The sequence below is a fragment of the Lampris incognitus genome, chromosome 16 (genome assembly GCF_029633865.1).
Source record: "Lampris incognitus isolate fLamInc1 chromosome 16, fLamInc1.hap2, whole genome shotgun sequence".
NCBI lineage: Eukaryota > Metazoa > Chordata > Actinopteri > Lampriformes > Lampridae > Lampris > Lampris incognitus.
The window spans coordinates 34,821,298-34,848,797 of NC_079226.1; the positions used below are offsets into that span (position 1 = coordinate 34,821,298).

Consider the following 27,500-nt stretch of genomic DNA (forward strand, 5'->3'; position numbering starts at 1 on the left):
GGAGGAAAACATTTTTGAAACACAAAATTGTGTCTCGGACTTCAACACACTAAATGCGTTTTTTCCTTGTGAAATAATGTTTTTCGTACTCCAAACTCCCCACGGAAGCATAAACGTGGCAAGTAAAATTAATTCTTCGGTGTCGGAGCTCGGGTTATGTGCTCGCCTGTGTCGGGGGATCGCAAGTGGAAGTCGCTGTATTTACAGGGGTCACGGGCAAAGAAAGGTTGGGGAAACTGGTCTACTCTATAAATTATGGTCTAATGAAGTGAAAGAACGGATTGAAATAGTCACTCTAACTCATGCTGTATTTATTTTGAGCATTTCTAGCATCCTAATCGAAGTAAAATTGCAACTTGTTCGTCATTTTGCCACGGACCTCTTGGAAGTGCTTGTCTTGAACACTGATGTCTGCTTAAAAACAGCTGGACCGGGCGTCAGGGTAGCATGGCGGTCTATTCGGTTACCTATCAACACGGGGATCGTCGGTTCGAAGCCCCGTGTTACCGCCGGCTTGGTCCGGCGTCCCTACAGACGCAATTGGGTGGGAAGGCGGATGTGGGTATGTGTCCTGGTCGCTGAACTAGCGCCTCTTCTGGTCAGTCAGGAAGCCTGCTCGGGGGGGGGGGGGAGGGGGGAATAGCGTGATCTTCCCACGCGCTACGTCCCCCCTGGCGAAACTCCTCACTGTCAGGTGAAAAGAAGCGGCTGGCGACTCCACGTGTCGGAGGAGGCATGTGGTAGTCTGCAGCCCTCCCCGGATCGGCAGAGGGGGGTGGAGCAGCGACCGGGACGGCTCGGAAGAGTGGGGTGGTTGGCCGGATACATCCATTCATCCTTTATCCAAACTGCTTATCCTGCTCTCAGGGTCGCGAGGATGCTGGAGCCTATCCCAGCAGTCATTGGGCGGCAGGCGGGGAGACACCCTGGACAGGCCGCCAGTCCAGCCGGATACAATTGGGGAGAAAAAAGGGGGAAAAAATCCCCCCCCCCCCAAAAGAAAACAGCTGGATCAAGGCAACACACACAGTAAACAGAGTTTGAGTGACAGGCTGCACTAAGCTGCTGGGTGAGGCCAGCTGGCTGCTCACATTATCTTCTAATGTAAAGTATACCGCCTTAAGGACCGCACAGCCGCCGCTAACACATCACCCAGCACACGCTTGTCTTCAGAGGACGCCAGCATGTGGCTCAGTGTGTGTGTGTGTGTGTGTGTGTGTGTGTGTGTGTGAAAGAGAGAGAGAGAGAGAGAGAGAGAGAGAGAGAGGTAGACAAGGGTGAGAATGTAACAGAGATGAGGAACCACACAAGTGTGTTGTTTTTAAGGAGGGGTGAGCGGAGCGGGGTGTTACTAAAGAGACTGTGAGTGAGTTAGAGGGAGGCAAAGCAGAATAAAGGCGGGGAGTGACAACATGTGTGTGTGTGTGTGTGTGTGTGTGTGTGTGTGTGTGTGTGTGTGTGTGTGTGTGTGTGTCGTCCACAGAGGTGTGAGCTTGACAGTGGCCCTGGGAGTAAATAGTGGAGCCCGAGCGTAAATCTGAGGACGGAATGATTTTAACGACCCAAACAACCCATGCTGACATTTATGGTCCTGGCTGGTGAGGGTGGGGATCACTAAGCACACACACACACACACACACACACACACACACACACACACACACACACACACACACACACACACACTGACATAAATTTACAGGTGGTGTGGGTGTCTAAACCTCCTTACAAGGAAGGCACAGTTCTGTCTTAAATGCTACACTGTGCACTGCTGACCACCCACCCACACACCCACACACACACACACACACACACACACACCCACACACACACACAAAATCTCTCCCTTCTTGATTTCTGTCAACCGTCCGCCCGCCCACTAAAACATGCAAAGTATCCACTGTCCTTTAATTTCAGACCGTCTCTCCTCTTTTCATCTCGTTTTACTGCCTCCCCTTCATAAGCCTTCCCCGCTCACGCACACACAACACTCACTCCACAGCAGACCCACACAGGTCTGCCCTGTAACCCACACACACACACACACACACACACACACACACACACACACACACACACACACACACACACACACACACACACACACACACACACACACGTGTGCACACACCAACGAAGCTGAACGTGTTGAATTTATAGGTCCGGTGGTTCATAGAGAACGTCAGAGCAGAGGAGCTGCACATTTCATGTGAACACTCAACAGGGGGCATGTGGGGGGGGCAAGTGTGTGTGTGGTGATGGGGGGGGTTCTGATGAAAAAAGAGAGGTCGGAGAGAATTAACACTCATACACACTCACACACACACTAGGAATTAACACACACACACACACACACACACACCCCTCTGGTCCTTGTCGTGGCGTCTCCTCATGTCTGTTGCCCTGGTCTCTGAAACAACACCACCAGCCTTAAGAGAAGTAAACAGCTCCACCATCCACAGTATCACAATAGCCAGCTTAATGGAAACAAGGCACGCCACTGCTCATTGTAGCCATACAAGCCCCCCCACACACACACACACACACAAAAACTAGAAATACATACATCCAAACACACACACAAACACAAAGGGCGCAGACGTATGTCCTTGCCGGTCTCCCCAGCCAGTTTCACACACAGACTGATCACACGGCCGTACGGCGCTGTGGCAGCTGAGGGAAACAGGGCCATCTGCCAGAGGACGACCCTCATTTTGTCCCCACTGCTTCTCCATCTGTGGACACAGAGAGCACCGCCGGAGACCAACGGGGGCACAGGGAGAGGAGGATGGATGCCAGAGCCTCCACTTACGCCACTGACAAGACGTCCGCTGCTTCAGAGTCTTGTCAAACCCGCAAAGCAAAAGGCTTGAAGCGCTCCGTAACAGATACTCCTGACTCTCGATGATGGCGACGAGGACAGAAAGGCTGGGTAGCACACGTCTGTAAGGGGGTCCACTGTGCCCTCTTATGTCCTCCTCCTTTCAAGATTCAAGATCTGACGTTTCAAAATGTTCACATGGACACAACACTGCTGCATTTGAAACAATGGAGCATCATCCCCCCCGCCCCGGCCGCCATACACCACCACGCACACAAAGAAGTATGACGCACACCATGACCGCTGATGCTGAGACGGTGAATAAGCACAGAGAGGTGGGAGAGAAGGTCAGGCCAGCGGGGACACGTGCAGCTCTGGAAGCCAGGACATAATCCCTGGGCACGAGGGGGGGTGTGATTAATTAATTGTGCTGCTAACTGAAGTAGCCAACCTACCGTTGCACTACATCAACCTCCGTACCCGCACATGAGCCTGTTTTTTCACATAACACACGATGAGCCTAGCCATAGAAAGCATCATACAGCCCCGCCCCCTTTTCTCCCCAATTGTATCCGGCCAATTACCCCACTCTTCTGAGCCGTCCCGGTCACTGCTCCGCCCCCTCTGCCAATCCGGGGAGGGCTGCAAACTACCGCATGCCTCCTCCGGTACATGTGGAGTCGCCAGCCGCTTCTTTTCACCTGACAGTGAGGAGTTTCGCCAGGGGGGACATAGTGCGTGGGAGGATCACGCTATTCCTCCCCCAGTTCCCCCTACCCAGGCACCCCGACCGACCAGAGGAGGCACTCGTGCAGCGACCAGGACACATACCCACATCCGGCTTCCCACCCGCAATTGCAGGGACGCCCGACCAAGCCGGAGGTAACACGGGGATTCGAACTGGCGATCCCCATGTTGGTAGGCAACGGAATAGACCGCCACGCCACCCGGATGCCCCTAAAGCATCATACTACATTAGGTGTAGTTTGAAGCCGACACCTCACCTTGCCCTGGTAGAGTCCTGTAGACTCGACACGACTCTCCGTCTGATGTAGACACGTCTCCAGATGAGTAAACCTCTCTGAACTCTTCTTCCCAAATTACCACCTGACCGTCAACCACCTGACATCACAGCTTATCAGTCATCAGTGTGGCAAACGTTTGTGATTTAAGCCCATCCACCCTAAAGTTCTTGGTTGTTCATGATATTTTCGAGGAGTCATGTCTGATCTGACCTTTGTGAGCAAAATCACCAAGCCAAACTTCCTGTACATGAAAACCCACCGACCCCAACAGCCGTAACTCTGACTAACAGCAGTGCCTACGCCATAATGTTCTGTTATGCCTGCTCGCCGTGCAGCAAATGGTGCATAAATAATCACAACAAATCTATCACAGCGCACCAGTGGAACCCCGCCGTACAACACCGCCATTATATCATCGGGTGCGATATGAAAGATGGCAGATGGGTAGATAAAGGAGATGGAAGAGATTTTTTGATGTTATTTTTTATTTATTTTTACCGTTAATGAAACAAACACTTGTACAAAAATAGCGAGTGGGAGCTGTCATATCAGTGTGACGAGTGATTGGAAGGACAGAGAGTTCCTCAACAGGTGCACAAACGCACAGCAATGCATGAACTTGCCAACACGCACACACACACAGATAGGCTCACACACATGCACACACACAGATAGGATCGCGCACATGCACACACACACACACAGATAGGCTCATGCACATGCGCACACACAGATAGGATCGTGCACATGCACACACACAGATAGGATCGTGCACATGCACACACACAGGATCGTGCACATGCACACACACAGATAGGATCGTGCACATGCACACACACAGATAGAATCATGCACATGCACACACACATAGGATCGTGCACATGCACACACACAGATAGGATCGTGCTGATGCACACACACATAGGATCGTGCACATGCACACACACAGATAGGATCATGCACATGCACACACACAGATAGGATCATGCACACACGTGCACACTCACAGACACACACTGTGTGCATGATGTCTCCCCGTGCACAGCACAGCTGGGTCCCCTCCAGAAAGCAGCCGGGCTCCTTGTCTTTGCTAATGCACCGTAGCGTGCTAAGTGTGTCAAAAGCTCATTTACCAAGAAAACAAAACAAAACATTCATAGCAAAATATCGGGGTTGGGGCTACGGGGGGGGGGGGTGTGCTCTCTTGGCTAGAGTCTCAGAAAAGATTACTGCGCTATGTTCGTTTCTTTTTGCGCAATATGGAGAGATTAAAGCAAACACAGTCAAGGTTTACTTTGGAATGATCTCGAACCATTTTTCTGCCTCGAGACCAAAGGCAGCGAAACTGGCTAAGCTCAGCGAACCAGGCCGACTCCAATTAAATCCGCCCCCCTCCCAAAGAAAAGCCCCACCCCAAAAAAATCTCAGAAAACACCAAGTTTGCATAAACAATGAATGGGCCTTTTGAAATGTCCCTATTTGAAGTATCGAACACACGGACAATTGATTGCAGCTCTAAGCAGATGTATGTGATGTTAGCACTGGGAAAAAAAGTGTGGTAAGGCGGCGAGATACAACCACGGAGGCAAACGCAAACAAAATCAAGAGGGGCGTTGCGTGAGCGTTGAGATGTGGACTCTCTCTTGTTCAAACAGCTGGCCACAGAAGAAAACGGGCTCAGTCTGACCAAGTTAGCATAAACTGTCCAAATCTATATACTGTCCAAATATAGATACTGTCCAAATATATAAACTGTCCAAATATAGATACTGTCCAAATATATATATTGTCCAAATATATAAAGTGTCCAAATATATATACTGCACAAATATATAAACTGTCCAAATATACATACTGTCCAAAGTTAGCATAAACTGTCCAAATATAGTATATACTGTCCAAAGTTAGCCTAAACTGTCCAAATATATATACTGTCCAAATATACATACTGTCCAAAGTTAGCATAAACTGTCCAAATATATATACTGTCCAAAGCGAGGCGAATCCCTCTGTAGTCTGCACTGTGATGAGCTGCAGAAAGACACCTGATCAGCTTCATTCAGATCAGCTAATGGCTCCAGAAACAAATGCTCAGTTTGCGTCAGATGGGTTCGACCAGACAATATGTTTGGTTAAAGACATGGTACAACTGATGATTGCCATGAAGCACAGCGGCCTCCACTAGCTTGGTTGCTATCCTGACTCTTGTGCGTGCCTGGGGGACTGTAAACAGTATTACATGGTGTATCGTGTATTTATGCACCATGTAATATACCACATTATGACATGTATAGATATGGTGTGTACAATGACTTGCATGTTGTGGGCGTTGTCGCACGGCGTCCTACCTGTGGGCTGAGCTGTGGGCAGCCTGGCGGGGCTGACGGAGAGAGGGAGGATGAGGCAGAGCCAGAGAGAGCACCACAGAGCCGTCATTCCTCCGGAAGACACAGCGAGGCGGAGCGCAGCGAGGCCCGACTCCAGCTCAGACAACATCCTCCGCTCCGCGCATGGCTGTCCTACAAACCGGCAGTCTCTGACGCCACGAGGAAATTTATCCGACAAGTCCCCTGGGGAAAAAAAAAACAGCAGAAACAGGGACGGGATCAGTCGAGGGTGCATGGTGAGGCACAGAAAGCGGTAATAATCAACATAAAAAAGCACAAATTAGACAAAAAAAAAAAAAAAGGATGGAGAGAGACAACATTTGGAAAAGTCAATCAGCAGCAAAGCCAGCCTGTCACGCTGTCGTCTGACTGGCGTGTGTTGAACACGACGTCTCACTCGGGGCGCTCTCACAGATGTGGCGCACAAGTTAACCGTAAAACAAGACCACAGAGTTTGTTTGGCGCGGAACAAAGATGCACCCTCTGGCCTGCACACACGACAGTAAACTGTGATGCAGGATCCCGCGGGGATTTGGCGGGATCACGGTGGAGATCCCTCGTCGTAATTTTTCCGCAGAACACCCTGACCGTTAATACAGGTGGGTAGGGAGAGGAGGAACCAGTCTCTCTCTGCTGGCAGTTAAACTCCAACAAGTCTCGCACGGTAAGGCCTGCTGCCCACGTACAGGACTCACTCGTCAGACTGATTTCGGCCTGCGTGACTCAGTTAGACAGTTAAGCAGTGCTTAGCTTCACTAGAAACACAATGGGACTATGACCCCATGAGGGAAGGTGGAATATATATATATATATATATATATATATATATATATATATATATATATTAGGCAGTTAAGCAGTACTATGACCCCAGGAGGGGAGGGGAATATATATATACATATATATATAAGGCAGTTAAGCAGTACTTAGGTTCGCTAGAAACACAATGGGACTATGACCCTAGGAGGGAGTATATATATATTAGGCAGTTAAGCAGTACTATGACCCCAGGAGGGGAGGGGAATATATATATATATACATATATAAGGCAGTTAAGCAGTACTTAGGTTCGCTAGAAACACAATGGGACTATGACCCTAGGAGGGGAGTATATATATATTAGGCAGTTAAGCAGTACTATGACCCCAGGAGGGGAGGGGAATATATATATATATATACATATATAAGGCAGTTAAGCAGTACTTAGGTTCGCTAGAAACACAATGGGACTATGACCCCATGAGGGAAGGTGGAATATATGTATATATATATATACACACACACACACACACACACACACACACACACACACACACACACACACACACACACACACACACAGGGCCACACCTGGAGCCACACAGCCTGTGACTGCTGTCACAATAATCTCACAATAGTCTCTGAGACACTGTTTTTGTTGCATGGTTTAGCAACAGATTGACATGAATTTACTTATCTTCCTACTGGCGGAGGAATTTTGAAGTCTACAGTATCAGTTGCCCAATGCACCGGAGGCTGGAGGCGGGTGGGGTGGGGAGGGGGGTGGGGGGGGGGGTAGAGATGGCTACGGCGTGCGGTGGTGAAGTGCTGTGCTCTCTGTTTGCTTAAGCAACATAACATGGAATGCAGAGAGGCTGCAGAGCTGTGAGAACGCCGCTCCGCAACCGAGGGGGAAGAGTGCGTCGCCGCCAACTCACGTAAACAACAAGCACTCGTGCACGCACGCACACGCACACACACACAGACACACAAAATCAAAGAGGCAAACCCTTAACACGCCTTAACAGACACACAATCAGAGAGGCAAACCCTTAACACACCTTAACACACAATCAAAGAGGCAAACCCTTAACACACATACACACACACACACACACACAGACACACAAAATCAAAGAGGCAAACCCTTAACACACACACACACACACACACACAAAATTAAAGAGGCAAACCCTTAACACACCTTAACACACCTTAACACACCTTAACACACACACACAATCAAAGAGGCCAACCCTTAAAACACACACACAAACACACACACACGCTCAAGGAGGCAAACCCTTAAAAACACATGTTAACACACTGCACTGCCTAAACTAACAATGTTACACAGCTTAAAGTTAGGGTTGTGTTTCAGCCGACATCCACACAGACGCACAAGCAGAACTATTCAGATACACGGTCACACAAAAATGGCATATAGGGGGCACAAGCACACACATGGTACACTGCACACTACAGACGTACAAAGCCCACGCGCACACACTTGCTTACACACGCGCGCGCGCGCGTTTGAGACGAGGCTTTGGTTGTGCACAGAGAGGCGTATTGTACAGACGCACTGCAGAGAGAGGTTGTGTTGTCTTAAGTCTTAGCGGAGCTGTTTTTCTTTCCCTCGGAGAACCTGTGACCCACTCCTTGCTCAGCACATAACTGGAGCCCTGGCACAGGCCGGCCGGGCCCTGCGAGGCTCTGTTTGCACATTATCACTCTTCCACACACAAAACACCGGGCGGGGAAACTTCGGAACATACACAATCTCCTGCAACGACCGAAAACACCCACACTCGCTGCACAAATACCACATATATACACACACGCTCAAGAATCTAAACACCGCCACGGCACCTTCCCTGCTCCATCGTAGACTTCTACCTTCATCCTATACACTCGGGAGATCCCCCTCTTCCCTTCCCCCCCCTGCCTCCGCCCCACCGTCTCCCCCTCCTTCCCATGTGGGACACCTACGCTCCGCTGTGGTTTGTTTATAACGCTCGATAAGGCCTGCACTCTGCAGGCTACCGGCGGCTGGCTGCACCGGCGGCCCCCTGTTCGGAGCGAGGGGTCCTTGTTTTCCCTGGCTGACGGGACGCCCGTCGCCAGGCGAGGAGCCGATATTGTATCTCAGGCCAAAAATAACAAAATGTTCCCAACGACTGCGACGCCGACTGTGTTTTTGGTGTCGTCGTGCGGAGCGCGGGGAGGTGGTGGCAGGGGCGTCTGGCTGGGAGAGCCGGCGCTGGATCGGCTGGGAGAGCCTGATCTGCCGCGTCCGGCGGGCCCAGGGACCACGGCCCTGCCCGGAGCTGATCCCGCAGAGGAAACACCGAGGGCGGCCTGACGGGACGCGGGGCTGCTAGCCCATGCAGACCGGCTGCTCCGGCAGTCATCCTGGCCTTCGCTCTCTTGGACAGTGATTTTTTTTACATTTTTTTTGTGTGTGTGGCTATGTTGGATATATGTTTTGTAGTTTTTGTGTAGTTGGGATGTGTGCTTTGTCTTTGTGTTGCACTGCTGTGGGGTAAACGACATTTCATTTCATTTCATGTGCGCAGGTGCATGGCGTGAAACGACGGGACACACATTCCTGATCCTGGATCAGTAAAAAATGGACCAAATTCAGACGACTAAACTAAGCCGCGAGCAGCGGTGCGTGAGTGTGCGCGCGCGTGTGTGTGCGCGTGTGTGTGGCCGCATGCCGGTGTGAGGGAATGGCCTCTCAGGTTCACACCACTGATACGGCACGCTGGAGGTATGTGGCAATAAAGCGAGGAGGAGGTGGAGGTGGTGGTGGTGGTGGTGGGGGGGGGTCTGTTGAAACCTCTGACTTGCCGTGACGGACCTGACTGGTGAACCGGGGGCGGGCGGGGGGGGGGTGGGGTGTTTTGGAGGAGCTCGGACAGTTGAACTGAGCAAACAAAAAACAACCCACGAAGCCGCTCAGACGTGCAAAACAAGCGACGGGGTAAAACTTCAACACGACGTGACACTTTTTAAAGCGTGGACCTCGGCGTCCATCAACCCCGGCAGTTGGGCGTTTAGCGGCGTTAACCCGATGCGCCAGGTCCACAGATTCAGGCTGGACCACCCCTTGGGGGGGGGGGGTCTTTACGGACACGGTCCCCCGTTATAAAACGGAAGGACGCTCTTTTTGGGGTGTTTTTTTTATAGGAGAAAGTTAATCGGTTCAGGTGCCGCCGCGCTTCGGTTTAAAGCAACGACTCAGATAGTCCAAAGAGCGGACGAGGGCGCGCGCGGATCCCCGGGGCCCAGCGCTCACAAGCCCTCGCGGTCCCTCCATGCTGACACTTCCTGAGCACGCGCAAGAACTCGACTCCTCACACCGCCCGTAATAACGCACGAGCGGTACTCACGCGGCGCGGCGCTCGCGCCGTGATACGGCTCGGAGGCAGAGCGCGCTAACGAGGGTTCGAACTTTTGTCATCGCCCTCCCCCTCGAGGGGCGCGCTCGCTGCCGTGACGGCCACATGCTCGTCACATCCCGCAGCGGACACAGACCCGAGCCGCTGACAACATCCCCCCCCCCCCCGTCATCTTTAATAAGCAGGCCGGTACGTCAGCAGCGTCGCTGCACTGGTTTTGTCTTTTGGGGGGGGGGGGGGGGCTTAGAGATATAGGGAGAGCACAATGCAAACAGCAGATCGGCGAGGCCCAAGGCTGGTGTCAGGGGGTTCTGACACAGACACACACATACACACACAGACGGGCAGACAGACAGGTAGGCACAGACAGACAGACAGACGGGCAGACAGACAGGCAGGCAGGCAGAGGGCAATCTTCCATAGGAGCTATACGACTCCTGTCTCAGTACATGCAGTTCACTCACTACCGTGACACCCCATTACACCCCTGCACTCTGCACTACAGCCCATCTCTCTCTCTCTCACCTCCTCTCTCACCTCCCCCTCTCTCACCTCCCCTCTCTCTGAGCTCTTTTCATCTCTCTCTCTCGTGTGTCACTGGCTGCATCTCTCTCGCCGCTCTTGCTCATGCACATCTGCCCATCTCTCGCTCTCTTTAATGCGGACCCTTCCTTCACACACACACACACACACTCTCTCTCTCCCCCTCTTTGTGTCGCTCTCCCCCTCAGTCTCACTCTCTTCTCCGGCTGTCTCTCTCGCGCCTTCTTATCACCCTGACACGATTTCTTTAGCATATGCAGACACGCGCGCGCGCACGCGCGCACGCACACCCCCCCCCTCAGGTGAAACGTGATATCGATCAGCGGGGGGAGAGAGAGAGAGAAACACTTCAGTTTAAGTTGTCAGGGCGCACGCCGACTTGAGTCCAAAGCGCCTCCCCCCGTGTAGTCCCACGGCACGGTTTCGTCACCGGGCGTGTTTGCTTCATTTCCCTCCTCAGAACAGGTAAAAAAAAAAAGCCCCAAAATCCCTCATCAAATTAATCTGATATATATATATATAATTTCATTTTTCTGTGTTGAGCAATAACAGTAAGTCTGTTAGGCTGGAACCAAATCCTGTCTAAAAAGGGGAAATCAGGCGTGGAATAAGTCGACAGTCTCGAGCCAATTCGTGGCATGAAAAGAGGCAATCAGAGTCTAATTTGGTACCGAAACGTGTCTGGGGCTCGCGGCTGATTGAGAATGCAGCAACCGGCGTGCATATTACTCGGGTCAATAGACGCAATTAATTTGAAGCATTGGCCCAACTATTATCTTCCCACGCTTGTTTCTGACTCCGAAATTGAATAGGCTAATGTAATATACTTCACAATCTCATTTCACCACCACCACCACCCCCGCGCCCTTTTAGGGCGCTATAATCCTGTAAATTTCTCGGGACGACGGTGATTTAACGTGGCATCATGAGTCAGATGGAGAACAAGGGGGGGCCAGGCGCATCACCTGGAGCCGCAGAGGGGACCCGGTTGCGAGGACACCGCCACACACTTCACCGAGCAGCCACTGCGAGAGAACGCTGCGCGGACGAGCTTCAGGAAGAACACGGGACAGGCAGGACGGACGCACGCGCGCTCTCTGAAACAGCTTTATGACTTATTAATATTTCGGCTTCCCACCAGAGAGCACGTCACTGTTGCGGCCAAGGGAAAAGCCTCCACGCACCGTGTAGGCGGTAGAGCTGGTTTATTCTCCCTTTTTTTAACAACAAAATACCATTTAAAAATCCAAATTCTCATATTTGCCATATGGATGATTATATTATGACTCGTATTTGACGCCACAGGCACGTGTCTGGTGGCATTTTAAAACAATTATTATCTACAAGTTCAGAAAACCGTGAGTTATTTCAAAAGTACCCCCCCCCCCCACACACACCACACATACAAACGAGGTAATTGAAAAACCCCCTGTTCGGACTGAACACCGGTGTGCCAAAAAAACACGCACAGGTTGCATCCTTGCGGAGTCCGGACGCACCGATTGCGCACGCACCGGTGACAGGCGACCCGCTCGCTCCCTCCGCGACACCTGTCCGGCGCTATGGATGGAGAGCCCACACCGAACCGAACCGAGCCGAGCCGGGCAGCTCACCCCCTCACACACCGTGTTGGTGCCGTTGAGCTGCAGAGAGCTGTGCGTAATGGCGACAGCGAAAGCGTCTCACCGGCAGCCAAACCTGTCCGACTCCATCTACAAGGAAGTGGAGGGTTCTCTCGCGTCCTGCACGGCGTGTTTGTGAAAACCCCGCGTCTAATATGCTGAGCCATACTACATATAAGTTGTCTAGCTTTTCAGTAACACCACTATAAGGTCGCGATATCAATAATAATCACCAATAGCAGCATTTTTCTCTTACCAAAATGTAGCCCGCGTTGACAGCGGATACGAGCCTTTTTTCAGATGTCACCGAACGAGCAGGAAGAAAGCAGCGTTTATTTTTCAGTCAGAGCCTCGGCGGACAAAAACACCATCGAATCCGTCCTTCGAAGTGCAGTCTGACGACCCGACGCAAATCAGAAATCCCTTCCGAGCTGAGCTGCCAGCGGAGTCTCCCCGGGAAGGAGCCGCGCCGCTCCGCTCCGCTCCGCAGACACAACTTTCTTCACCACTTCTCCCCTCTTTCCCAACGCGCGCTGCTCCGATGCCGTCCGCCGCACAAGTGTCCGTCCGCAGCGATGGAAACACCACCACCCCCCTCAACCCCCGACCCCAAAGGGGCAACAAAAAAAAAAAAAGAAAAGAAAAAAAAAGACGCTTCAAAATCTCCCAGATGACTTCATTCTACCCGGCAGGAGTTCGTTGGGTTTGTCGGAGAAGATGGGGCACAAATCAGGGAAACGCGGCTCCCCTCCCGGCTATCCAGTCGCCGCGTCTTGTCGCGTGCCTCGGCTCGCAGCCTGTGAAGCAGGAGAGTGGCTAGTCTGCTGGTATAGTCCCACCACGCGCCCCGCTGGCCTGTGCGCGCAGAGCTCTCTCGCTCTCTCTCCTCTCTCTCTCGCTCTCTCTCGCTCTGTGTCTCGCTGTCTGTGTGTGTGTGTGATGAGAGAGAGAGAGAGAGAGAGAGAGAGAGAGAGAGAGAGAGAGAGAGAGAGAGAGAGAGAGAGAGAGAGACTCCCACTGGCAGTGCGGGAGCTGCGGGCCGTCGGGGGGGAAAAAAAAAGGCAAAAGAAGATCAGATTTCGGCGCGCCGCCTGCCTGTCCCGCTGGAGGCAGCAAGCGGGAGATTGTTCAAGCGCCTCCCACCGCCGCGCATCCAGGCAGTCAATCAAGCGAGGCGGCGTTGCTGCTCACGCGGCATCGCGGTAGTACGGGGGAGCGTCGTGGCGCGATGCGCGCGCGCGCGCGGCACATGCAGTACCTGTCGGCGTGTCGAATCACGTGGCGTTAACATTTCGCCGGCATGTATGCCGGCACGTGAGATGTCAGCGTCGGTAGGCTGTACGAAGCAAAGCGTTGTAGTGAACTGTCAGTCACCCATCATACGAAAGGGCTTTGCCCCCCCCCTGCTATCTAGCCACTTAACAAGCGCGCACACGCACGCACACACACGCACAGACAAGTAACCAACACAGCCTTACGTCTCGGTCACGTAAGCAGGTGCGCGGTGTGACGTGTGATTTGCTGCGTTACGGCTCTGTTTGCTCCTACTGCAGTGCAGTGAGGGCTGACTTGTTGGGTTATGCGTCTGTTCATTCGTACTGCATGTACTTACACCAACTGTGAAAAACACATTTCTGTCTGAGGATCCATCTAGCCGTCCCAGAGAGCATCCGCATGTGGGGCCACTTCAGGCGATGATGCGGCACTGATGGCCTTCTTCTGGCCCTGACAAAATGGATGTATGCTGCTATTATACACGTGGGCCTGACGTGGCCCACATGTATAATAGCAAATATTGGCCCAAATATGCCAAATCAAATGTGGGCCTGCCTTGGCAAAGATGCGGTGCTCTCGGCAACATGTAATCTGGATGTGCCCCTGAAGTGGCCCCGCGTGGTAAATGGTGAATATGGCCCAAATATCACAACACAAATATGGGGCCACCTTTGGCAAAATATGTGGCACATGCAACATTGCTATGGCTTGGTTCTGGCACCAGAGCTGGCAAACACGAGCGGACCGCCCAAGTGCCATCGTTCCACGCGGTATGTGGGGCCGGATGAAAGGAAAATGAAAGTTGGGTGCGGGACGGGTCCGGGCCACAGCAATTTTGCTATCCGGGAACTATCTATCTATGTTAGGTTTCGAAAAAAAATTAACGATGACAGCAAATGGCACCATCACATGATGATGATTCAGAAGTACCAAATCAAGTTGCTGCAGATAAAATGTAGGATTTTACTGAATAGACAGTGCACTTGTGTAATGGGGGAAAGGGGGGGGGTGTGTTTACAGTGTAATGTTAATGACCACAAAATCAGAAAGGCCTCTGAGAACGGTCCCTCTGCTAAGTCCCCCTCCACAGTCATTCTCCCGTGTTGTTTAAGTGTAAACCGACAGGATGTGACTCGGTGGAAGTGTGAGCATGACGAATGATGTGGCTTACCCGTGGTTGCACGTCTCGGTCCAATATATATCAAGTGTCACAGAGGCACCTCTATCCTCAAGCTATTCCACTGACACAGTGAACTTGAAGCTGTTATTTTCCAAAAAATATATCCATCTAAAAAAGTCACAACCGTAGTTGACTCATCAAATATCTCTTAGATAAGGACGACCCCGTCTAACACGGCTAACCTCATATGCTTTTTAAAATGCTCCCTCATTGTTGAAGTTCATCCCATTGTAAGGTGACTCTCACCAGCTCTCTACGCACAGAGGCATCATCCGGGGGGCGACCGCCTGTCCATGTGATGCCTGACCAGTCAAAAGTGAAGTGTGCCACAGCGTGTTTGGAAAACAGTAAATTACTGCTAACCACCCATTTAATCTGCCATATACTGCAGCCTGTAGGCTAATTGGTGCTGTCAAGACAGAGGTGATCGCACCCAGCGCCGCTTTAAAACAACACACCAATTAGTGTCATCTCTTAAACTGTGTTTTGAGAGGGCAACTTTATGACACCATAAAGCGGAACAGCCCTCTCCCTAAGTGATTCAGAGGCCATGTGGAGCAGCTGGAGGGTGCTGTTGCAATCCGTCTGTGTTTGCCAAAGTGGGGTGGGTTCTTAGCCATGATGTGTGACCATTCATGTCAAAACATCATAAATAACAAGCAGAGGAGGGAAGCAACCAAAGGACCCTGATGAACAGGTAAGGAAGGTAGGTAATGTTACATAGATAGATAGATAGATAGATAGATAGATAGATAGATAGATAGATAGATAGATAGATAGATAAATCGACAGATCGACAGATAGATAGATAAATCGATAGATAGATACATCCACCCAGCCATCCTTCCATACATCCATACACAGGCAAGGCAAGGTAAGTTTACTTATGTAACATATTTAATAAACAAGGACAGTTCAAAGTGCTTTACATAAAGGCCTAAAAGACATTAAGAGATACAGAACAAAATAAAGTGATTAAATAAGAATATTAAAAGAATATATATTCATATATACATCCATCCATCCATCCATACATTCATATACATACATATATTTGCGGCGGGCCCACCCAGTACCGTCCATGCATTGTCTTTGTCCACGTCTGCATCTAAGTCTCAGTCTCTGTTTGATGGCTGGGAGAGCTGGCGCTGAATGGGCTGGGGGAGCTTGGTCTGCTGCGTCCTGTGGGCCCAGGGACCACGGCCCTGCCTGGAGGTGTGCCCAAAGAGGACACACCAAGGGTGGTCTGACAGGACACGGAGACGGGGCAGGCTAAGCTAACTGCTAGCCCATTAGCCGATGCAGACTGGCAGTTCCAACAGTCATGACGTTCACTCTCTTGGACAGTGAATTTTTTTTTTTTGGATAGGTTGGATATATACAGTTAGGTCCATAAGTATTTGGACAGTGACACAATATTTGTCATTTTGCCCCTGTACACCACCACAGTGGATTTGACATGAAGTATTTGAGATGTGATTGAAGAGTAGACTTTCAGCTTTAATTTAAGGGGCTGGATAAAAATATGGCATTAACTGTTCAGGAATCACAGCCATGGATATACAGGGTCACCCCATTTTCAGAGGCTCAAAAGTAATAGGACAAACAAACATAACTATGATAATAACAATCATATTTAATGTTTGGAGGAAAATCCTTTGCAGCCAATGACTGTCTGAAGTCTGGAACCCATCGACATCTTCAAATTCTGAGTTTCCTCCTTTGAAATGCTCTGCCAAGACTTAACGGCAGCTGCCTTCAGTTGCTGGTTGTTTGTGGGTCTTTTGGCCATTAGTTTGATCTTCGGCAAGTGAAAAGCATGCTCAATTGGGTTGAGGTCAGGTGACTGACTCGATCACTGATGAATATTCCACTTTTCTGCCTTGAGAGACTCTCGGGTTGCTTTCTCAGCTTGTTTTGTGTCATTATCCATCTGCAGTGTGAAGCGCCAACCTCTCAGTTTTGTGACATTTGGCTAGATCTGAGCAAATGGTATATCCTTATAAACATCACAATCCATCCTGCTGCTTCTGTCAGTAGTCACATCATCAATAAACACCAATGACCAAGTTCCACTGGCAACCATACATGCCCATTTCATAACACTACCTCCACCATGTTTGATAGATGATATGGTGTGCTGAGAATCATGAGCTGTTCCTTTTGTTCTCCACACTTTTCCTCTTCCCATCCTTCTGGTACAAGTTAATCACTGCTTCATCTGTCCAGAGAACCTTGTTCCAGAACTGGGTAGGTTTTAACATGTTTTTAAACACAGTCTAATCTGGCCTTCCTGTTCTTAAGTGACACCAGTGGTTTTCACCTTGTCGTAAACCCTCTGTATTTATTTCCATGCAGGCGTCTCTTGATTGTAGACTTGGACAAGGATACCCCTACCTCTCAAGAGTGTTTTTGACCCCTCACTAGATGTTGGTGAATGTGTTTGTCTTCACTAGGGAAATAATTCGGCGATCATCCACTGCAGATGTGTCCCGTGGTCTTCCAAGCCTCTTGGTGTTGCTGAGCTTGCCAGTGCATGCTTTCCTTTTAAGAAAGGTACCCAAAATGTTGATTTGGCCACTCCTGAAGTGTTTACCATCCATCTGATAGATTTCCTTTGCTTTTTCAGCCTAATTGTGGCCTCCATCACTTGTATTGACACCTCTGTGGACTTCATGTTGAGAATTCTGATGAACAGCTACCAAACGCAAATGTAAATACTGGGAATGAACTCCAGACCTTTTATCTGCTTAATTTGTCATGGCATAATGATGGAAAAGGTCTTACTTGCCCATGAAACCACTTGTTAGTCAAGTGTCCAATTACTTTTGATCCTCTGAAAATGGGGTGACCATGTATAAAACTGGCTGTAATTCCTGATCGGTTAATGCAATATTTTTGTCCAACCCCTTAAATTAAAGCTGGAAGTCCACACTTCAATCACGACATTAGTTACTTCATTTCAAATCCACTGTGGTGGTGTACAGGGGCAAAATGACAAATATTGTGTCACTGTCCAAATACTTATGGACCTAACTGTATGTGTTTTTGTAGTTTTTTTCTGTAGTTTGGATATATGCGTTCTTATAGTTTGGATATGTGTTTTTGTCTTTGTGCTGCACTGCTGTGGGCTGGGGGAAGTGATATTTCATTTCATTTCATGTGTGCAGGTGCATGGAATGAAATGACAAATACATACATACACACACACACAAACACACATACTACATACATACATACATACATACATACATACATACACACACATATATATACACATATATACATACATACACACATACTATATACACACACATACACATATATACATACATACAGAGAAAGAGAAAAAGGAGGACCTCTGAGTTTTCATATAAGAAGCTAAAAAGTCAAATTGTCCTTCACACATACACATCATGTACACAGTATGAGTATACAGTATGTGTACAGTACTGGGATGCACTCTTAAGAGTCCAAATACATATAGCCACGTATGTATTATAACACCCGTGCTGCATTTGGGCTGCATCCAGGAGCAACAAGTGCACAAAAGAAGACTTAACCCATATTAAAACCATCAGTTAGGGTTTAGGCATGTTTAGACACAACACCGAACCTCTCGGCGAAGCGGGGCGGAAGAAAAACAGTCCGTCATGCTTGAAACAGGGTGAGAAGAAGAGGCCAGACAAATGATGAAGCCAGGGCTCGCTGACCCCTGTCGGACTACAGTGCTGTGTGAGAAAGGGCCGGCCTGGTGGGAACAAAAGCCGGCCAGTTGGGAGAAGGGGTCATACAGATGGTGAGAATGCTCAGTCAGACAGCCAGAGTACTGATGGGCAAACTGACCAGATGACCTCTCCGTAGCACCGAACCCCCCCCCCCCCCCCAGCCTCCTAGCCTCCCAACTCCCCTTCGGCGCTCTGCAACTGCTGAGGTTGGTAGGCAACACAAAACTCCTTGCCACAACCCCCACCTAACCCCGACCTCTATGCACACACACACAAATAGTGATGAACCCACAAACATGAACACAGACAAACACAAATGCACTGGAAAACACACACACACACACACACACACACACACACACACACACACACACACACACACACACAGAGAAACAAGTGCACAAACACAGACGGAGATGCATACATGTACAGACACTCACATACACGTACATGACACACACGATGACACACAAACAGGCATGATACTCTTTGACACCAAACAGCATATGCAAAGAGCAGGGAAGAGCGAGAGACACAGACAGAGAGAGAGAGAGAGAGTGAGCAAGAGAGAGAGCGAGCGAGTGAGCGAGAGAAAGAGAGCATGAGAGAGCGAGAGAGTGAGCGAGCGAGAGAGCAACAGAGAGAGCAAGAGAGGGAGTGAGAGAGGGAGCAAGAGAGAGAGAGAGAGAGAGAGAGCGAGAGAAAGAGAGCATGAGAGAGCGAGAGAGAGAGGGAGCAAGAGAGCGAGAGAGAGAGGGAGCAAGAGAGCGAGAGAGAGAGGGAGCAAGAGAGCGAGAGAGCGAGTGAGAGAGTGAGCAAGAGAGAGTGAGCGAGAGTGCAAGAGAGAGACAGAGAGAGAATGAGCGTGAGAGAGAGCAAGAGAGAGAGAGCAAGAGAGAGTGAGAGAGAGAGACAGAGAGAGAGAGCAAGAGAGAGATGGAGCAAATACACACACTCACACTCACACACACACAAACACACACACACACACACACACCCTCCCCTCCCAGTCGCATTCCTCGGTCCGCTGCCCTCCAGGGAAAGGTGAGGCCCTTTCATTTAAAACAGTTAAATGCAAGTTAAAAATTAAACAGCAAGGAGGGCTGCAAATGGGTTTGATTATTAAGCTGCAACAGTTAAAATGGGGGGGGGGGAGAGAGAAGTGCGCGGGAGGGGGGGGGGTATGACAAACACAAACCAAAAATGAATACCACAATAAAACAGGAGAAGAGGAGGAATTCCATACATTCTTCCTGCCGCGCGGTTTGCTTGGCAGCGCTGTCAGCGCGCATACTTCCTCCGCTGATAACCTCCTCGCGCAGCCGGCAGCATCGATTGGTTCCTCCGCCGGTCGGCTGCAGCCCGCGCGCTCCCCGCGTGGGCTGCAGCCGCACTGATCAGGACCAGCTTTTGTCTCTAAACAAGGTGGGCAAAAGCCACGGGACTAATCATTAACACGAATCGTTTCTGATGTCGGGGGGGTGGGGGTGGTGGAGGGGGGGTGGAGGGGGAGGGGGGGTGTAGCGAGCTGATATCTGGACCGTTCTACACCGCGGAGCATTCAGAGCTGATCCCCGCTGACCCACATACAGACCGACCCCCTCGGAACCAAACTGCCTCGGTCAAGTCTCCGGTGCCGTCGCACAAACGCGCGCGCACACACACGCACCCATATGCACATGCACACACAGACATGCACACATATACACACACACATACACACATATACACACATGCACACAAACAACGCACACACACTTGGGTTCACGTGCGCACGGACAAGCAGACGAAAATACAAACGCTTTGCACACACGTTGTGGTTTACAACTACCCACAAATGTGCACACAAACATACAGACAAACACACAGAGACAGCTCGTTACACATGCTGACATACATACGCTGCACAAACACACACACACACACACAAACACTGACTAGAGAAACATGGGCTTACACACACACACACACACACACACACACACACACACACACACACACACACACACAAACACTGACTAGAGAAACATGGGCTTACACACACACACACACACACACACACACACACACACACACACACACACACACACACACACACACACACAAAACGACCGCCCTACATGAAACAGACACGTAGTGATGCTGTGAAGGAGTCACTCCTGTGTGACGACACACGGTGATAAACGCCCCCGCTGGATAAACGAGACGGGACCACCTCGGCGGGTTTGAACAAGGCCACGTGAGGCATATCCAAACATGCAGCCGGTCTGCGGGGGTCCCGGGCACGCCGTTGGTTCGATCCCCGCTCTCCACTGCGCCTAATGGCCACAGCAACAACACTTGTCTGGGAGAGGACGGCAAAATGTGTGTGTGTGTGTGTGTGTGTGTGTGTGTGTGTGTGTGTGTGTGTGTGTGTGTGTGTGTGTGTGTGTGTGTGTGTGTGTGTGTGTGTGTGTGTGTGTGTGTGTGTGTGTGTGTCCATCTTTCCTGCAACCTGTCCTATACCAGCCCTGTTTGGGAAGACCAGCGAGCAGCGAGTCGTTTTCGCAGCGTGGCCTGACATTTCCTCTGTGTGTGTGTGTGCGTGTGTGTGTGTGTGTGTGTGTGTGTGTGTGTGTGTGTGTGTGTGTGTGTGTGTGTGTGCGTGTGGGAGCGAGGGGGCAGAAAGCATCTGACAGCTTGACTCGCCGTGCCCCGGCGCTCACACCGAGAAATACAGCTAAAGAGCGGGGGGGGGGGGAGAGTCATTCAGCCAGGCACCGCTGGAAGAGCCAGACCCGGGGCCCGCTCCTCCGGGCCGCTTGTCGTCCCTGCTCCTGGTGCACACTCAATCACCGTCAGACACGGCTGACGGGCGGGCAGACGGCGCCGAGCCGAGGGCCAAGCCCCGCCATAACGGGCGGACCTGGGCCACGGTGCGGCGAGGAGGCGTTGCGGTTCTGCGGCCGAGCCGAGCCACGCTAACGAGGCCGGGTTAAGAGCAGTTTCTTGACCGCGTCGTTTGTTCGGACCACCGCAGGAGCTGAAGGGCACGCGGGTCATAAGAGGGGCGGTTTTGTGAGAGTTTTCTCTGTGATCGACATGGTGACCAGTTGTCGGTTTTTTGTGTGTGTGTGTGTGTGTGTGTGGATTTTTTTCCCAGGGCGGCACCGTCGCCTCACAGCAAGAAGGTCCTGGGTTCGAGTCCCGGGGTAGTCCAACCTTGGGGGTCATCCCAGGTCGTGCTCTGTGTGGAGGACCCCGTGTCTGTGTGGGTTTCCTCCCACAGTCCAAAGACACGTAGGTCAGGTGACTCGGCCGTACTAAATTGTCCCTCGGTGTGAATGTGTGTGTGTGTGTGTGTGTGTGTGTGTGTGTGTGTGTGTGTGTGTGTGTGTGTGTGTGTGATGGTCTGGCGGCCTGTCCAGGGTGTCTCCCCGCCTGCCGCCCAATGACTCCTGGGATAGGCCACCGCAAGAGAGCAGGATAAGCGCTTCGGATAATGGAAGGATGGATGGATTTCCCCCCCTTTTTCTCCTCAATTGTCTCCATCCCGGTCTCTGCTCCACCCCCTCTGCCGACCCGGGGAGGGCTGCAGACTACCACACGCCTCCTCCGACACATGTGGAGTCGCCAGCCGCTTCTTTTCACCTGACAGTGAGGAGTTTCACCAGGGGGACGTAGCGCATGGGAGGGTCACGCTATTCCCCCCAGTCCCCCCCCCCACCCCCCGAACAGGCACCCCGACCGACCAGAGGAGGCGCTAGTGCAGCGACCGGGACACATACCCGCATCCCGGCTTCCCACCCACAGACACGGCCCAGACCAAGCCAGGGGCAACACGATGGGGGCGAGTCTTACACACACGTGGCTGAGAGAATGTTAGTCTGGATTTTATGTTGGAGCAGCTTCTCAAGCCCCAAATCAACTGGAGGCTGGTCTTCAGACAAGTATTTCAACACACACACACACACACACACACACACACACACACACACACGGGTGTGCCTCACTGAGCCGATGAGCCCATCCTGTGTTTTGCCAGCCTCCAAACTGCTCCATACAGACCACATCCAGCTTATTCTACACCCGTGGTCTCCCATCATGTGATCATCGAGGGCCTTCCCTTTTTTTTTTAAAATTCCAACGAATTTCTACATGTCCGGTCCACATGACTGGATCCGCTAACGAGTTGGTACCCGTCTGGTTAAGTGCGTGCGTGCCGATTACCCAACGCCTTTTCTGTGAATGGAAGTTCTGCGTAGGCCGACTCCGTCCGTCAAAGCTGACACGAGGAGGGCGCTGCTTGACGACACATACCGGAGCCGTCCATCGCAAGGAAACCCCACCCACCCGTCACTCCACCTAGATTACAAATAAACAGGCAAGCTGAGCGCACGCACACACACACACACACATACACGAGGACCCTACATTCCTTCTCTAGCCCCTATCTCTAACCCTGACCATTGGAACTACATGCCTGACCTTGACCTTTGCCCTCGCCGCAACCTAATCCTGAGTCTAACCTGAACCCTAAACCCAAGTGCAACTCCTAAATTAGCACCCTGGGAGAAGCGGGGAGCGGCCAAAGTGTCCTCACTTTGCAAGAATGCTCTCACCCCGATGGTTAAAATCTCAAATAGGTCCTCATAAATACATTTCAATAAAAACACACACACGCGCACAAAACAACACTTACACGTTGACTTGGTAAAGTGCTAAATCTGGTGTGTGTGTGTATGTGTGTGTGTGTTACCCCCACCACACAGTGTCTGGTTGTTTTGTGTCTGGGGCTTCTGGCACGGGGGTGCTTGGCACCCCCGGCCTCCGTCTAATGCCCTGGCCTCACCTCGTGCCTAGTCCGATTACGCGTGGAGGTGTAAAACTGCGAGTCAACAGCACAAACAAAACAAGCCCTCGGTTGTGTTTGCATTCTCACTCGCCCAAAACACTCTGGAGTCGAAAAGCAGCTCCCCCCATCCCCATCTCCCCCCCCCTTCCTCGCCATTCCCCAACACGGAGCTCAAGAGAAAGTGTGCTGTTTGCAGGGGATCAACTACATAAGCGTCCACGCCACACATTACCGTTTATGTTTCAACTAAACGACACAACACAAACAACTTTATGAATCCCACCAGGGGAAATTAGGGGCGGCTTGCCGTACACAAAACACAGTAATGTGCAGACAAACAAACACATAACACAAACAATAAATAATAACAGTCCAGGGAGCTAAATCCATCCATTACCCAAACCGCTTATCCTGCTCTCAGGGCCGCGGGGATGCTGGAGCCTATCCCAGCAGGCATTGGGGGGGGGGGGGCAGGCGGGGAGACACCCTGGACAGGACGCCAGGCCATCACAGACCCCCCCCCCACACACACACACACCTAGGGACAATTTAGTACGGCCCCAGGGCACTAAATGTGGAATAAAACCTATAACATCTACCAGTAATTAACATTGATGGGGTGTCCGGGTAGCGTGGTGGTCTATTCTGTTGCCTACTAACACTAGGATCGCCGGTTCGAATCCCAGCAGCTGGCAGCGTGATCCTCTCACGTGCTGCGTCCCCCTGGCGAAACTCCTCACTGTCAGGTGAAAAGAGCTCGATGGTGTTTTGAGCCCCCAACGTACTCTTCAAGGCAGCGCTGCATGGAAGGCACTCCCCGCCCCCTACAGTTTCAGCCAATCACAGCACTGGCGCTAACCCTAACCAGCGCTGTGATTGGATGAAACTGTTGGGGGCGGGGAGTGCCCTCCATTATGCAGCGCTGCCTGGAAGAGTACGTTGGGGGCTTAAAACACCATCGAGTGTGAAAAGAAGCGGCTGGCGACTGTATCAGAGCAGGCACGTGGTGGTCTACAGCCCTCCCCGGATCGGCAGAGGGGGTGGAACAGCGAGTGGGGTAAATGGCCATGTACAATTGGGCAGAAAAAGGAGGAACATCCCCCCCCACCCCCCCAAAAAAAGTAATGAACATTGTTGGGCCCGATAAACTCGGTAAGCCCAATAAAATGACCAGAAAATAACAATCCGGTGGGGGCGCTGCAGAGGGAAAGGGTGATTTGGAATAACGGCTCGTTTTACAAGCAGGTAAAACGTTACGACGGCCTGATGGCAGCCGGACAAATCCACTCGCAGGAGGAACGTGTGCAGAAGAAGCCAAGGCGCTGGCTGCCTTCTGGAGGAAACTGGTGCACTTAGCAGAGGAAGAGGGAGGAAGAGGAAAGAATGAAGCCTTCTGGGGTGAAGAGGGGCTCGGGCGCTCGGGGTACGCCGCGTCAGTACTGCAAGATTGGTTAGCGGCGAGAGGCTCGTTGGTTCGGTCCCCCCCCCCCCCCCGATGAATCTTGCTTCGTGCCGGCGCAGGCTCTAAACACTTCGGCTTGAGCAAACCTAATAGTTGTGGTGTATTGGATCGAGCACTCGGTGCTCGATTGTGTTGGACTGTCACCACTACTGAGTTCTGTAATACACTGGTCGAGCCTAGTAGTGTGCGACGTCTCCGTCAGTAAAGATCAGACTTGTGCCGCATCCTCGTCTCCGTGTACTTATATATATATTAGTGATTAAGTTAGTAACCCACGAATAGTAACACTACAATAGTGTACATAAGAGAAGTCACAACAATAGTTATCTAATCTCTGGACCAGAACGTCAAGCGATACCAGACTTAAACGGACGGCTGTGGGTGTCTGGGGGTCTGACCGCGGGTCTGCCAAGTCTCGGCTGAGGCGGGCTTTAGAGGTTGTTGGCCCCGACAGACCGTTAGAAATAGAAAGCTTTATTGGATCAAGGTGGAGACGCTGATCTTTGGTCGGATAACAGCAGAAACCCAATCATTCTTGTTTTGGCCGGCCCTGCTCCCGCCGTTAAGGTGGACCTGCCACGCAGCCCGGACAGACCATTTGGCCGGCCCTGCACCCGCCGTTAAGGTGGACCTGCCACGCAGCCCGGACAGACCGCTTCTTTTAGCCGGCCCTGCTCCCGCCGTTAAGGTGGACCTGCCACGCAGCCCGGACAGACCGCTTGTTTTGGCCGGCCCTGCTCCCGCCGTTAAGGTGGACCTGCCACGCAGCCCGGACAGACCGCTGCGAGCAACACGGGGAACGTCACAGAAGCAAACCGCCGTCTGTTAGCCCGACGCAGTGAACGCTGAACAGGTTTCGTCTGGGCAGCGCTGATTCAGGGAGGCGTCAGTAGCCCAATGAGAGCTGCACCGTGCAGCATGCTGCAGCAACCAACAATCAGTTACGAACAAAAGCGAGTAGACGCCTCACGTATTTTATTTTATTTTTTTACAATTATATTTTAGCAGCCATGCAGAACTCAATTCAAGCACTCCTCAAAATAAGAACCAGAATACTGTCATCTACCAGAAGACTTTTTACATATTACGAGTTTGGCTTGGTGGTTCTGCTCAGTGGGACACTTGGATGAAACACATTTTCCATATTTGCATATTCACCATCACAAGTCTATGCATATGGAGGGCAGTGTAACATATGGAGGGCAGTGTAACAGGCCTACACCATCAAAACATATCCTCATATCGTTGTATGTCAGAAGCATCGTGACCAGTTCACCCCCTTTTTTTTGCACCCCCCCCTTTTTCCTTCCCAGTTGTATCCGGCCAATTACCCCACTCTTCCGAGCGGTCCCGGTCGCTGCTCCACCCCCTCTGCCGATCCGGGGAGGGCTGCAGACTACCACATGCCTCCTCCGATACATGTGGAGTCACCAGCCACTTCTTTTCACCTGACATGGATCATGCTATTGCCCCCCCCCCCGAACAGACGCCCCGACCGGCCAGAGGCGGCGCTAGTGCAGCGACCAGGATACATACCCACATCCAGCTTCCCACCCGCAGACACAGCCTGCGGTGTTTGTAGGGACGCCTGACCGAGCCGGAGGTCACAGGGGGACTCGAACCGGCGATCCCCGTGTTGGTAGGCAAGGGAATAGACCGCTACGCCACCCGGATGGGCCGTGACCGGTTTTCAACAGTAAAACAACTACAATCTATCTGTAAGACAGGCTCACAAACGCAAAAATAAATAAACAAACAACCAAATAAATAAATGAAAACACGAACAAGAGGCTCTCTTGGGGCTACACAAATGTAGATTTAAGGTGGTGTGGCAGTGTCTGAGCTGCTCTTCATGTGGCGTGTGTGTGATTCTCACCTAGCAGGTGCTCTGATCTGGTCACGCAACACCTCCGCATCTTTCTGGCCGACACACACACGCACGCATCTGGTGGCGCACACACACCAGAGGGCTTCTGGCTGACGCGGTGGCAGAGGAGGAGAAAGGCAGCGCCTCGGGTGGGCGAACGAAGGCAGCAGCCTGCAGCAACGGGGGATGAGAGGTGGAGAAAGAGAGAGCGATAGATATGAAGGAGAGAGAGACAGAGAGAGAGGGGGGGAGGGAGGGAGATGAGTAGAAGCTTGCACACCAGAAATCCTTATCGGTGACCTTTTGGTCTGAGGTGGGTGGATGTTGACCTTTATGTGAGGGCTGCCAGGTGCAGGATGTGGCTGTATTAGTGTTGCTTACTTACATAAATCCTGTTGTTACTGTTGTGAATGACGTAGAATTTATCAGATGGGTGTTTCCATCTGCTTTTCCCCACTTTTTCCTATCTATCTATCTATCTATCTATCTATCTATCTATCTATCTATCTATCTATCTATCTATCTATCTATCTATCTATCCAGCCAGCCATCCATCTATCTATCTATCAAGGCCTGCACTGACTCCTCCC

General features: G+C 51.3%; 1 protein-coding gene across 2 annotated transcripts in view; it reads right to left on the reverse strand.

Moving 5' to 3' along the window:
• The window catches only part of fgfr3 (fibroblast growth factor receptor 3), a 68,114-nt gene extending 61,772 nt beyond the window's left edge, over positions 1-6,342 (reverse strand). Inside the window, exon 1 of one of the 2 annotated variants that reach the window (XM_056296262.1) lies at positions 6,195-6,342. In XM_056296262.1, the coding sequence (XP_056152237.1) occupies positions 6,195-6,342 (148 nt within the window). Of the gene's footprint in view, positions 1-6,184 lie in introns of both variants that reach the window. The other variant, XM_056296263.1, reaches the window with a different exon arrangement.
• Between the last annotated feature and the right edge of the window lie 21,158 nt (positions 6,343-27,500).